Source organism: Triticum urartu, chromosome 6 (assembly GCF_003073215.2).
Source record: "Triticum urartu cultivar G1812 chromosome 6, Tu2.1, whole genome shotgun sequence".
Classification (NCBI taxonomy): Eukaryota; Viridiplantae; Streptophyta; class Magnoliopsida; order Poales; family Poaceae; genus Triticum; species Triticum urartu.
Window position 1 is genome coordinate 394,750,652 of NC_053027.1, and position 14,682 is coordinate 394,765,333.

The window sequence follows — 14,682 nt, forward strand, 5'->3', positions numbered from 1 at the left end:
TCTTTTCCTTGAACAAATCAATCAGTGGCTTGGTGTGCTAGGGAATACATATGGAATGGAGATGATCAGTCTATCAAACCACAGAATACTTCACACATGCGTGGCTGACTTGGGACGATTCAAGAGGAGGCAAAAAAAACTTTCTCAAATTCACAGCGGCAACTTGCTTCAAATGCACATGAACTAGAGGAAGTCACTTCTTTCATCCAAACATATACCTCATGAATGGAACACCAAGGAAATGCTTACAAAGTTTCCAAGACTAGCTTAATGTTTAACACGAATCATGGGGGGAGACAAGATGCTGTTGATGGGCTCAATAGCAACTCATCGGAATTTCCATATCACTGGACTTCCACCATTATGTGAACAATGTGATAGCATTGGTCAAACCCAAAGAATATAATGGTGTATGCTCGAGGAAACAACCACGAGTAAGACAACAGTACGAATATCGTTGGTTCTGATTTGATTTGACGATAGCCCATACTCAAATCAAGTTTTGATAAGACAATAGGTCCAACAACTGATCACAGGGACCAATCGATGAAGATATCATCTTTCTTCAACTAACACACAACACAAAGATATCCCTTAGAAACGAACTAAATTTGGTAAGCTTTTGTCTTCCAACTCTCCAAGTTGTTGTTTAGCTTAACCAACTAGCTCAGGGGTATCCAACACGGATTCTTGGAGAAGGAGTGGTTTACAAGAAACCAACTTGATCACGAACTCAACATAGCGGTCAGGTGACAACCTGGTAACACTTCTGAGAAGATATCTGGAAAATCATGAACCACCGATATGTTACTAAGCTCGAGAACAATCTTGCTTTTCAAGGAAAGATGACATGATCAAAAGAGTGAGGGATTGATACAATCATAACTCGCTGATCGAAGGGTGCACCAACAGAAATGGACTAGGTAGCACGATCAGTCCTAGGTTGGTGATTCAATAACCAACACGCTAAGAGTGAGAGTATTGTCCATTAACTACCAAGCAACAAGGTTGCTAGGAGTATTGATTTCACACATCACAGATCACTTGTCGGCATTCCGGTTACAACGACACGGAACCGAGGAATCAATAATGATGGCGAGAAGTATCACTGCGTCAAGAATTCATAAGAGGTGATGCAATTCTCATGATAATCCTGACATAAAGGGGTAATACTCCAAGGTAGAACAGAACAAAAGCTGGATTGGCATTTTGATCTACGAATTACAACTACTTTGACCAGTCCAAGAAATGGATGAGGTGCTGGAGTTTGTTTCTCCTAGTCATTCCAGAATAGAATGGCTTGACGAACCACAAGAATAATAGGCATTGATAACACGAATGCACAGCTAGTCTTGACTATCAATTGATAGACAGAGGTCAGAATACAGCTAAAGAGAGACAACGCAAAGGAACATATGGTTCTCTGAGTTATGGATGCATAGGTTAGTATGTCGAGCAATGCTCAACATTTTTCTTCTGGATAACCCATGCAGAAGAGGAAGGACTGGCAGATTCACAATTTTTAATGGAGAACTCATCAAGAGCACTCTTGTTGTGATCATTGGCTTAACGAGTTTCTGCCATAATGATTCGTGGTATTAGGAAGAATGACAGATCACGGACCTCAAAGACTATCGCAAAGGTTACTAATATCCTAAAGGTACGAGCAACACTACCAACACGAGGTAAGTAGAGTGAATCTTGGGTCAATAACCCAAGAGTAGAATACCTACTACTAAGTAGCATCGCGGGATGCTCTTGAGAATGGTGGCCAGAATCATCACACTGGGAATATAAAGCATTGCTAGATTACTGGGTGGTACTCTAAGATACCCTAGCGTCACAAAAATAGTTCCAACATATATATCGAGGCAATGAAGTACCTCATCACACTCGTTAGTGTGGCTAATCTGGCCCAAAGGAACATCGGGAATGAAAAGAAGGGATTTGCAAATGCATCAGACTATTTAGAAACCTGGGATGACTCGGACAGCATAACGGCTGTAAATGCTCAAAATGATTTGAGACATCCTGCAAAATGGTGGCATAACTACTCAACATCACAATATCAAGGTTCTGAGGCCAGCTATGAACATATGGAAGTAGTAGGAACTGAACTGAGGCTTAAATCCATCAATCCTATAAGTCTCTATCATAGTAACTCATCATCCTGATAGATAGATGAGAAGGCCTAGTTATTAATCCCTGTAGAAAGGAAGAGGATGACTCGGATCAGAAGGCCATAGGGTAAAGGAGTAAAAAGAGCCTTACGTTCCCTTCCACAATCAATTCCCTTATATAACTAAAGCATTTCTAGACTCGACCTCGACCAGTTTGGCTTGGTAATCCTACAGGCAGTCAGGCTCTGATACCAAAGCTGTCAGGACCCCGATTCTAAGTCACACCGATCTAGCCTGTAACACCTCATATCACTTTGCGGCCTCACGCACGGTATTCCCACGGGTGTCGCCTTACCCTAGCCCGGGACCGTTTGCGCCTTTTGGCTCACGTATATGATAGTGTTGCTAGCATCCATATGACAGAGAACCTGGGCCTACATGACTAGTCGTGAACCCAAAGTGGCACTAACTTACGGGGACAGGCATACATGAATCAACATCGAGCATGTCGGTCAGCAGCGTGTGAATCCGGGCTCTAGCACTGGGCTAACAGGACTCTGGGAACCCGGGCTGTAGCAGGCTAGGTAGGACTCCGGATGTCACCGCGTGACATTTCCCCGAAGGGACAGACACAGGAACGAAGTGAATCACATGCCGGCCAGTCAAGTGTTCCGGAGCAGTAGTGCTGGGCTAGCAGGACTCCGGTGAACCGGGCTGTAGCGTACTACTATCACTCATGGAAGCACAAGACTACATTTCCCCATAAGAGAGGCTACCAAGGATAAACAACTAGGTTGTCGGATCCCACACATACCAAGCATTTCAATCATACACACAATATGCTCGATATGTGTAAATACAACATGGCATCACAACATAACTCTATGACTCAAGTATTTATTCATTAGGCTCCGAGGAGCCAAGTATTACAAACATGGATCTCATGACCCAACATACAGAGCATACAAGCAACAAGCACATGCGGAAGCTTAACTTGTCTGAGTACAGACAACTACAAATGAAGAAGGCTGAGACTGAAGTCTCTCTGCAAAAACATAAATTAAGCAAACATGAGTACAAATGTACTCAGCAAGACTTACATCAGAACTAGCTACATATGCATCAGTATCAATAAAGGGGTGGTGGAGTTTAACTGCAGTAACCCAGCTTTGACTCGGTGGCTATCCTGAACTACAACTGCCAGTAACTCTTTTGAGGTGGCGCACACGAGTCCACATATTCACCATATCAATACACCACTATGGATTCGCTCCCGTCTCCCTACGAGAACGCCATCCATAGCACTCACGCTTATCTTGCGCATTTTAGAGTATCCACTTTCACTTGTCTATGAACTATGCAAGGGGTCCAAGTTTCCATATCCGAGGAATCCGGCTATTCGAATAGATAATGATAACCCTGCATGGGTGTACTTCTTCACACACGCTCTCGCCACTTACCACCATGTACACATCGTGTATCTCGGCAACCTTCAAGCGGAAGCCTGGCGAGGGAGTCGGCCACGACCTGACTAACCACACAAGACTCTCATCCAGGTTTATCGCCTATTTGGGTTCCATCCGCAAGGAGATCCGGCCGGGGTGTCGCTCATGGCCCCAAACGATGTGTGTAGGGTTCCCAAGCCCACCATCCGAGTTCCACTTGGTACACCGTGCCACTGTGCCTAATCTGTCCCAAGCCCACCTGTACCGGGTGCCACTTGGTAGACTACTAACACTACCTACAAACACCGGAAACTAGTTGCAACTCCTGGACAGAGATCGAGTTGATTAGTAAGCCGAGAGGGGCCAAGTTACCGGAACCCAATGTGTGGTAGTAACTATTCATGGATCACAAACACAGAACTCAGTTCCTGAGGATGGCTGCAATGAGACAACCCACCATGTACTCCTACATGGCCTCTCACCGCTACCTTTACCAAATCGTGTTCACACACTTAGCTCTCAATGGTAGGACATGTTCACCACGTTCCAATTCATTCCCGATGAATCAGACCTGACTCAAATCTAAGCAATAGCAGGCATGACAAACAAGCATGAATGAGTAGTCACATCAGGTCTCAAACAATTCCTACTCATGCTAGTGGGTTTCATCTATTTACTGTGGCAATGACGGGTCATGCAGAGAAAAGGGGTTCAACTACCGCAACATGTAACAGTTGAATCATTGTTGTCCTAATGCAGTAAAAGAGAGTAGGAGCGAGAGAGTGGGATTGTATCGGAATGAACAAGGGGGTTTTGCTTGCCTGGCACTTCTGAAGATATTATAGCTCTTCATCGGTGTCATCGAACTCATCGTCGGAAGCACGTCTATCGAGAGGGGACAAATACCGGCAACAGAGAAGGAGAGCACAATCAATGCAATGCACAATATGATGCATGATCATAACATGTCAATATGATGTGTTTTGAGCTAATGCAACTAGTAACAGAAGGTTTGGGTTGATTTGAACTCAAGGTTCAAATTTAAACTATGAATTCAGATAGTGCATTATCATGTTTTGGACTAAACAGTGGGGTTAAGTTGTTTAAACATGCATGAAAACGCCATATACAGATTCTTTGGATTTTTCTGATCATTTTTCATATATAATTTATTTCATTCTGAGCTATACATTAATTTCTATGATTTTTTGAAGTTTATACTATTTTCTAGAATTTTCTGAATTATTTTAAAACCAGAAAATTATTAACTGCATCAGCATTGCGTCACTGTGATGTCAACAGGTCAACAGGGGCTATTCCGGGTCAAACCTGACGTGTGGGGTCCACACGTCAGTGACACGGTGCTGGTTAGTGTCGCTGACAGTTGGGGTCGGGTCAGCGATGACTAGGTCAAAGTCAAAGCCGACATGTGGGGCCACGTGGTTATCACTAATCTAAACATAAAATTAGTCTAACCTAAACAGGCACAGGGGCCCACATGGCAGTGGCTCTATGGGTGTTTAGAAGGATCATTAGCGCTAATTAAACTGGCGCCACGTCAGCAGTTGACGCCGGCGACCACAGCAACGGCGGGGACTCGCTGGAGTCGCTCGGGACGGCGCTACAGAAGGTGGTTCGCTGCTGGGTTTGGCTCTACTGCGAGCTAGCGTCTACGCGCATCCAATGGAGCAAGCGGGAGGAGCTAGGGTGGCCCGGAACATTGACTACAACAACGGCAGGCGGCGGCCGGAGTCGCACCTCGACGGAACCGGCGTTGCAGGATGCGGGCGAGCAAAGTAAAGGCCTGGGCAGCCTCCTGGGTTCACCAGGAGCTTGATTCGGTGCACGGGCGCGACCCGTTCGATCTCAGGCCGCGGCGGCGACAAGGCCACGCGGCGGCGAGCTTCGGTCACGGCGTGGAACGGTGCTACGGCATGGAGGAGAGCAAACAGAGAGAGGGGTAATGTAGTGGAGCTCACAGATGATACGAGGGGATGGTCAGCGTGCTCGGTGAAGGCTTGGAGCGAGCAAATCGACGGCGACGGTCCACGGCGGCCGAGGACGGAGACGAGGTTGGTGAGGACGTTGCAGGGCTTCCCGACTCACTTGGTGCGGTGAGGAGGAAGAGAGGAACGATGCGGAGCTTGTGAGCAGCTTCAGGGGGCGTAGGAGAGGTGGTGGCCATGGCTACGGCGAGCGGCGGCGGCGAACGCGCTCGGTGGTGCTGCGGAAGAGAGCAGAGGAGGGGGAGGAGGTCCAGGGAGAGAGCGAAGGGGTCGAGAGGGAGTGCGTGGCACTCGGGGCTGGCTCCAGAAGCGGCGGAAGCAGGAGGTGGCTTGGGCGCGTGCCGGCGCGCGATGGCCACGCGCCTCTGTCCTTCTGTCAAAGGAGGAAGAAGACCGGGGAGCCCCTGGTGGGCTGGGCCAGATCAGGAGTTGGGCCGGCTCTGCTGCAGGTGAGAAGGCCAGGTGAGTCCTTCTCTCTCCCTCCCTTATTAATTGTTCTGTTTTCCTATTTTTGCTATTATGTTTTGATTTAGTTCAAAGACCAAACCATTTTCAAAATTCATGGAAATAATTGTGTGAACTAAATGGACTTATCCAAAGCTACACAACAATTTCCAGAATTATTGAACATATATTTATTATATAACAAATATAGATCCAATTCAAATATTTATTGGATTAATTGAAAGGCCCAAAATAATTGTTTCTAAGATTCTAGAAATATTGGTTTGAATTTTATCCCTTGCCAATATTTCCAGAGATTAACAGGAACATTTTCTTCGACTCATTTGATGAGATTTAAATGTTGGTTATTTTTAGAGGTCTTCTGAGGCTTTTGAAAATTCCTCAATTCAAATTTCATTTGAATTTAAACATGATGCTCACATGAAGGGCTAGCCTAGTGCATACCAGAACTAGGGATGTGACACTGGTGGAAGCGTGATTAGTAACATCGCCGGACATATTCCGGCGAGCGTTTTTTCTGTTAAAGAAACACGGGCGTCATTATATTTCGAGAAAGACGACAACCACGGAGCGGGGTTTTTTATACCTTTGCGCCGGCGTCTCTGTCCTGACTGCCTTCCTTTTTGGCCTACCCGACCTCGGTGCCTCCTGTTGGCGCGTTGCTGCGGGTTCGGCAGGGCGTCCTGAATGCCTTCCCTGTAAAAATGTCATGTGTATATGGTGGGTGAAGTGTCTAAAAGGGGATCCTAGTTTTGGAGTTGGGATTTTTGGCTTTTCTTACGTGCGATGCAAGGAGCAGTCCGGGATAGTCGGCCGTAATGGCCACCATGGCATCGTCGCAGCTTAACTGATAGAACTGTCGGTCTATCAGCTGAAGGAAATATGCCCTAGAGGCAATAATAAAGTTATTATTTATTTCCTTATATCATGATAAATGTTTATTATTCATGCTAGAATTGTATTAACCGGAAACATAATGCATGTGTGAATACATAGACAAACAGAGTGTCACTAGTATGCCTCTACTTGACTAGCTCGTTAATCAAAGATGGTTATGTTTCCTAACCATGAACAAAAGAGTTGTTATTTGATTAACGGGATCACATCATTAGAAGAATGATGTGATTGACATGACCTATTCCATTAGCTTAGCACCCGATCGTTTAGTATGTTGCTATTGCTTTCTTCATGACTTATACATGTTCCTATGACTATGAGATTATGCAACTCCCGTTTGCCGGAGGAACACTTTGTGTGCTACCAAATGTCACAACATAACTGGGTGATTATAAAGGAGCTCTACAGGTGTCTCCAAAGGTACATGTTGGGTTGGCGTATTTCGAGATTAGGATTTGTCACTCCGATTGTCGGAGAGGTATCTCTGGGCCCTCTCGGTAATGCACATCACATAAGCCTTGCAAGCATTGCAACTAATGAGTTAGTTGCGAGATGATGTATTACGAAACGAGTAAAGAGACTTGCCGGTAACGAGATTGAACTAGGTATTGAGATACTGACGATCGAATCTCGGGCAAGTAACATACCGATGACAAAGGGAACAACGTATGTTGTTATGCGGTCTGACCGATAAAGATCTTCATAGAATATGTAGGAGCCAATATGAGCATCTAGGTTCCGCTATTGGTTATTGACCGGTCATGTCTACATTGTTCTCGAACCCGTAGGGTCCGCACGCCTAAGGTTTCGATGACAGTTATATTATGAGTTTATGAGTTTGGAAGTTACCGAAGGAGTTCGGAGTCCCGGATGAGATCGGGGACATGACGAGGAGTCTCGAAATGGTCGAGACGTAAAGATCGATATATTGGACGACTATATTCGGACATCGGAAAGGTTCCGAGTGGTTCGGGTATTTTTCGGAGTACCGGGGAGTTACGGGAATACGGGAGAAGATGTATATGGGCCTTATTGGGCTTTAGGGGAGAGGGAGAGGCAGGCCGCGCGCCCCCCCAAGGCCTAGTCCGAATTGGACTAGGGGAAGGAGCTGCGCCCCCTCCTTCCTTCTCTTCCCTCTTCCCCTTCCTTGTCTCCTACTCCTACTACATGGAAGGACTCCTAGTTGGACTAGGAAAGGGGGAATCCTACTCCCGGTGGGAGTAGGACTCCCCTAGGGCGCGCCATAGAGAGGGTCGGCCCTCCCCTCCTCCACTCCTTTATATACGGGGGCAGGGGGCACCCCATAGACACACAAGTTGATCCACGTGATCATATTCTTAGCCGTGTGCGGTGCCCCCTTCCATCATATACCTCGATAATATTGTAGTGGTGCTTAGGCGAAGCCCTGCGACAGTTGAACATCAAGATCGTCACCACGCCGTCGTGCTGACGTAACTCTTCCCCGACACTTTGCTGGATCGGAGTCCGGGGATCGTCATCGAGCTGAACGTGTGCTAGAACTCGGAGGTGCCGTAGTTTCGGTGCTTGATCGGTCGGGCCGTGAAGACGTACGACTACATCAACCGCGTTGTCATAACGCTTCCGCTGTCGGTCTACAAGGGTACGTAGATCACGCTCTCCTCTCGTTGCTATGCATCACCATGATCTTGCGTGTGCGTAGGAATTTTTTTGAAATTACTACGTTCCCCAACATCAGCTCCACGAATATAACCGAATCTTCTTCAAGTCCGGAGTCGAGGGCCTGGTCAGGGTCCTCTGGTTGTGGGGAAGGGCTGCTGACCTCCTTTATGGCTTTTCAAAGTTCCTACCGCAAAGTGGCAAGGTGAACACTTACGACAAAGAATGCGGGAAAATGGGAGCAGGGAGATATAACTTACCCAGCTTGGAGGATTGTACATGGAGAATCCATCCCGTGGCTTGATGCGGGTGAACTCCTCTTCCTCACCCTTGAACAATTCGGATAGAATTTTCTCTAAAGCGGCAGCATTGTCCGGACCCTTACGCCCGCAGCGGGTGGCGTCATCCGCCCCATTATAACACCACAAGGGGTGCCCACGATATTGAAGTGGTTGCACTCCCCGCATTATGCAAATCGACATAACTTCGATTACTGTCAATCCTGATCGAGCCAGTGCTTTAATTCGGTTCATCAGATAGAGGACTTCTCCATTGTCTTCCACCTGGGGGCTCCGTGGGCGCCAACTTCGGCGTTTCTTCAGAGGAGCATTGTTGAACTCACGAAGACCCCGCCGAACAGGGTCCGGAAGGGGAACATCCTCCATATAAAACCATTCTGAAGGCCAGTCTTCGGACGACTTCTTCGGGGTACCAGACAGGTATCTGGTATCGGCGATGTGCCATATTTCGGCTCCACCCACTTGATAAAGTAATCCCCTCTGTGTGCGAGGGACGAGGCAAAATAGCCTTTTCCACAGCTCGAAGTGAGCCTCGCAGCCCAGGAACAACTCGCAGAGAGCCACATAGCCGGCGATATGTAGGATGGAGGCGGGGGTGAAATTGTGTAATTGGAGGCCGTAGAACTCCAGGAGCCCGTGGAGGAATGGATGAATTGGAAATCTGAGTCCCCTTAATAGATAGGGAACAAGGCAGACCCGTTCCCCCATAGAGGGACCGGGAAAGCTCTCCGCTTGCTCCCCGCCATTATAGGTGGCAAGCCCGGCTCGAACGGGCACCATGTACGCCGGAGGGAGAAACCCCTTAGTCTGCAGTTCGACTAAACGACTGTGTGGGACTGAACACCTCTCCCAATAACCGAGCTTAGGGCTTCGGGGGCAGGAGGAGGAGCTGCGGAGGTCGGCCATGCTGGAATGGATCTTTCCGGAACGCGCTCTGATGGACTCTCGCTGGGGGAGGATGGTATGGATCGGATCTAAGGATCCCCATCCCTTTAATAGACAATTTATTTATCTGGCTAGGGGGGCGAATATAAAAACGCCCTAGCGCCTCGCATTCATTCGACGCGTGGGAGAAAGCCCTTATTGGGCACAGAAGCCAAGAGGTCCAAACATTTATGGGACCGGACACTGCTTTACAAATGTTCGAAAGATGGAGAAGAACTCGCCTTGCAATGCCGAAGACAATACTGCGTGCCAGACTCATCGTCATTGAAGCCTGGTTCGGGGGCTACTGAGGGAGTCCTGGATTAGGGGGTATCCGGACAGCCGGATTATATCCTTTGACCAGACTGTTGGACTATGAAGATACAAGATTAAAGACTTCGTCTCGTGTCCGGATGGGACTCTACTTGGCGTGGAAGGCAAGCTAGGCAATACGGATGTGTATATCTCCTCCTTTGTAACCGACCTTGTGTAACCCTAGCCCCCTCTGGTGTCTATATAAACCGGAGGGTTTTAGTCCATAGGACACAATAACATACAATCATACCATAGGCTGGCTTCTAGGGTTTAGCCTCTCCGATCTCGTGGTAGATCAACTCTTGTAATACTCATATCATCAAGAATAAATCAAGCAGGACGTAGGGTTTTACCTCCATCAAGAGGGCCCGAACCTGGGTAAAACATCGTGTCCCCTGCCTCCTGTTACCATCCGCCTAGATGCACAGTTCGGGACCTCCTACCCGAGATCCACCGGTTTTGACACCGACAGCCCCCCGTGGCACGCCACCTGGAAACAGATGGTTCAAAGGGCACTCTCGCCCGCGAAGGCCCCTAGGAGGCGGGTACTACAACATCCTTTATATGAGTAATGGTGGAGCACCTTATGCGAGGGGGTTACAGTGGTGAGGAAGTATATGGCTACCGAGTGTATAGTCTATGTTGTAGATGGGAATGGCTACCCTGAGCCCCAATTTATATAGACGATGAGGGCTAGGGTTTACATGGGGTTCGATCGATCTTATGCCGTCTCCATCTTGGCATCTCCTAATATCCATTCGGGCCTCCGGGCTGCCCTTTACATTGGACCTCTGCGAGACGGGCCTGCTGCCATGCTTCCCACCGAGAGGACACCCTCAGTGTATTACACCGTCATCGCCCCTCACCAACGGGAGGGACCCTGCTATCATTCTTGTTTGTTTCGGCGTCTCGGGTAGGGTTGTGTGGCTTTGGCAAAGTCCCCTAGTAGGAACAATGTCTCCCACTTTCGATCCCCTTTCTGATGGTGCATCTAGCGTCGTCAGAGAATGTGTGATGGCGTGTCTTCGTCGAATCTCGCGGGATTCGGTTCGATGGATCTGTTAGGATCCGGTCTTTATTCGTCTTCGGTCATATGTCTACATGTTTGAGTATTTCAACCTACTCTTTTCTTGATCGGTGACGGTTGTTATTCTGGTGCGCTGACCTATTAAGGCTTTAACATGATGATTCCTCGACTTTCTACTAACAAGTTTTGCCCGACTCCGACGAGGGAGGGCGGTGACGGCGGCACGCCGTTGGCTCGCTCAGTACTTGTAGTTGTCGCTAGCTTGTCCACGAACCTGATTGTATTTTTTGTTATTTCCGATATTCTTTGTACTGTCATGACATACGACGATTAGACTAGAAGTTTCTAAAAAAAATATTAATAGTGCGGTTGTTGGCAAAGTAATTTCAAATTTTCACTTTCGTAATGTACAATTGGGTTTCCGAGAGCCACTTCCTAGAAACACCCTTAAATTTATCTCATTTTTTAACGGGGTCTACGAAATTGGAGATATTTCAGTTTCGGGTGTTTGTTTGTGGAACAAGATAAAACCCAGCTCCAAAGTCCCAAACAGCTTCAGCCCCTCACCTCCTGTTACTCTTCCTTCATCCCCTCCACCCCTCTCCGCGGGCGCTCCACTCCCCGGCCGGCCGGCGGCGATGACGAGCCTGCAGGCGGCCCCGCGCCTCAGCCTCCACCTGACCCCGTCCGAACACCGTGGCCGGCTGCTTCCGCCGTGGAGGCTCGTCCTCTCCCCCTCCTCCTGCAGGTAGGCGCGCTTCCTCGCTCGCTCTTAATGGCATTGGTTCCATTACTGCCTGTACTAGTATCGTAGTATTAATTCAGTAGGGATTGGAGCTTGTCCGATGTTTCCTCGTGATTATACGGTATGATGGATGCCCTGCAATTTGAGAGGATCGGTGCAAATCTTAGTCGAGATTTGTATAAGAATATTAGTAATAGATTCAGTTTACTGGTCTCCGATTTGAATTGCCTCAATAAATGCGAAAAAGATAATTGTGCGGCATCGTCTATAATAGTATATGTAAACTTTTTCAAAACATGGATTTGTATGTAAACTCGTGTACTACCTGGGAAGGAGCTCAATCATTGGTAACTGGGCACTGTACTGCTTCTTTTTGATTTAACAGAAGTAAGAACCAGAGACGTTGAAAGGATAATCCACCAAACATCTACTTAAGATTTCCATACCGTATTTCATTGGTTACTGGCTCCAACATTACTAATAGCGGTCTTCTGTTTATACAGGCTTTACACTCTCATTTCCAGACAACATCCCATTTGCAATGCACAATCATGTGAGGTTATCTGTTTATCTCTTCTTAAAAAATCTCCTCCATGGGAGTATGTCGCATACGCAAGTTATATTTATGGTCCACATCAACTATGTTGCAGATGCTGATGATTTACTGGTGGCCAGTGCCCAAAGCTCCACAACTGCTCTCTCAAGGTTGCTTGCTGCAGAAAGAGAGGAAGCGAAAGCTGTGCTATCGCTGTTCTTAAGGCAGAAAGGTTTGAGAAGTGCGGTAGCTGCACGGATCGCCAACAAATCAGATGGATTCATTGAGCACCTGAGTTCAAAGCTCCAAAGTGCTTACAGATCTCGATATGCTGAAGGTTCGCATCTTGAAGTTACTATCTATAAACTTCGTACCTTATAGGTTCTGAACATTTCACAGCATATTTATTTTTCAGGAAGGGAGCTAAGTACACCTGAGATCAGAGATGCTCTCCTTCCCTATCTAGAAGCTCTTTCTAAAGAACATGGGGATAGTTTGGTTGAAGTGGTGGAGAATTTCCCTGATCCTTTTTCCGCGGAAAGGGAGTCCTTGTCTTACTCAATGATACTTACACCAACGAGCTCAAATAAGCAGAAGGCAATTGCTCGAGTAAGCACACCAACCTCAGGGGGAGCCCTCCCGGAGTTAGTGCTCTACCTGCTGGACTATGGCATGGATCATGAGGAGATCAAGAATGTCGTGCGCAAGTTCCCAGCATTTGCGTACTACAACGTGGATCGCAAGATAAAGCCCCTGGTGGAGCTACTGCTTGAGCTTGGTGTGCCGAGGTCAGGCATACCTGGAATCATCAGGAAGAGGCCTCAGCTATGTGGAATCAGCTTGACAGATAATCTGAAACCTATGATGGCCTATATGGAGAATATTGGTGTCAACAAAACTCAGTGGAGCAAGGTGATATGCCGGTTCCCTGCATTTCTCACATATAGCAGGCAGAAGGTGGAGATAACTGTGAGCTACCTTACTGAACTAGGAGTTTCTAAGGAAAACATCGGCAAGATTCTCACACGATGTCCTCATCTCATGAGCTACAGTGTCAATGACAACCTCAGACCAACTGCTGACTACTTCCGGTCGATCGGCGCAGATGCTGCATCTCTTATTCAGAAATGTCCCCAGGCTTTTGGTTTGAACATAGAGTCAAAGCTGAAGCCAATCACAGAGTTTTTCCTGGAGAGAGAGTTCAGCATCGAGGAAATTGGCATTATGGTAAATAGATTTGGGATTATTCACACTCTCAGCTTGCAAGAAAATTTGATTCCCAAATATGAATATTTTCTGACGATGGGGTACCCAAGGTATGAACTCGTGAAATTTCCGCAGTACTTTGGGTACAGTTTAGAGCAGAGGATAAAACCTCGGTATGCTCAGATGACTGGTTGTGGGGTGAGGTTGATTCTGAACCAGATGTTGTCAGTCTCAGAAACCAGATTTGAGGAAATTCTACAAAAGAAATCAGGTGGATTTTGATATGATCACAATCTCAGAAAAGCACAAGTTTTGACAAGTTCGCTTGTAGCACAAGCGTTAATAGCCTGGTAGATGGATAGTTTTCGGCACACAAGAACTATGTTGGAATGCTCTTTTGTAGTTGCATGGCAGTTGATGGACGTGCCGCATTTGAGAGGAACGGTTTTGATATATAACTACTTCGTCATGCTCTTTTGTACTTGCACGGCAGTTGATGGACTCGCAGCATTTGGAGAGGAACAGCTTTGATATATAACTGTTTACTGTTGGTGGCTAGTTTAGGTGACTTCCCTCTTCTTCTCTTTTTGCGAGGGTAGATGCCGTAAGTTGGCAATGTCAAATGCGGTTGTTCGATACTACAAGTTCTTGTTGGCCCGTTTATGTTTTTTATCTGCTACTGATTTATTTTTTATGAACGTTATTTCTTCCATCATATATTCTACTCTCTCCATTCACAAATATAAAATGCTCTACTCCTTCCTATCCATATTAATTGACGCACACTTTGTACAACTTTATACTAAGTGTACGTCAATTAATATGGGTCGGCAGGAGTAACTTTTTTTCCGAATCAAATGTATATAGACATGTTCTAGTGTGTTTGTTCACTCACTTCAGTATGTATGTAGTTCATATTGAAATATTCAAAACATCTTATATTTATGAATGGAGGGAATACTCGCTCTCTTTCTTTGTTGTGTGTGAGGTTAAAGTTCAATGCAAAAAAAAAGGTTAAAGTTTGAAGTTAAATGTTGTAGCCAGCTCTCCCAGGGAAAGG

The 14,682-nt window shown here is 46.8% G+C and overlaps 1 protein-coding gene across 1 annotated transcript; it reads left to right on the forward strand.

The window, feature by feature from the left end:
• Positions 1 to 11,672: 11,672 nt before the first annotated feature.
• Positions 11,673 to 14,339, forward strand: LOC125513713 (transcription termination factor MTERF5, chloroplastic-like). The gene is made up of 4 exons (XM_048678879.1): positions 11,673 to 11,884; positions 12,385 to 12,434; positions 12,532 to 12,753; positions 12,832 to 14,339. Exons 1-4 carry the CDS (start codon positions 11,775 to 11,777, stop codon positions 13,902 to 13,904), a joined length of 1,455 nt encoding a protein of 484 aa, XP_048534836.1. The 5' UTR covers positions 11,673 to 11,774; the 3' UTR covers positions 13,905 to 14,339.
• The last annotated feature ends 343 nt before the right edge of the window (positions 14,340 to 14,682 follow it).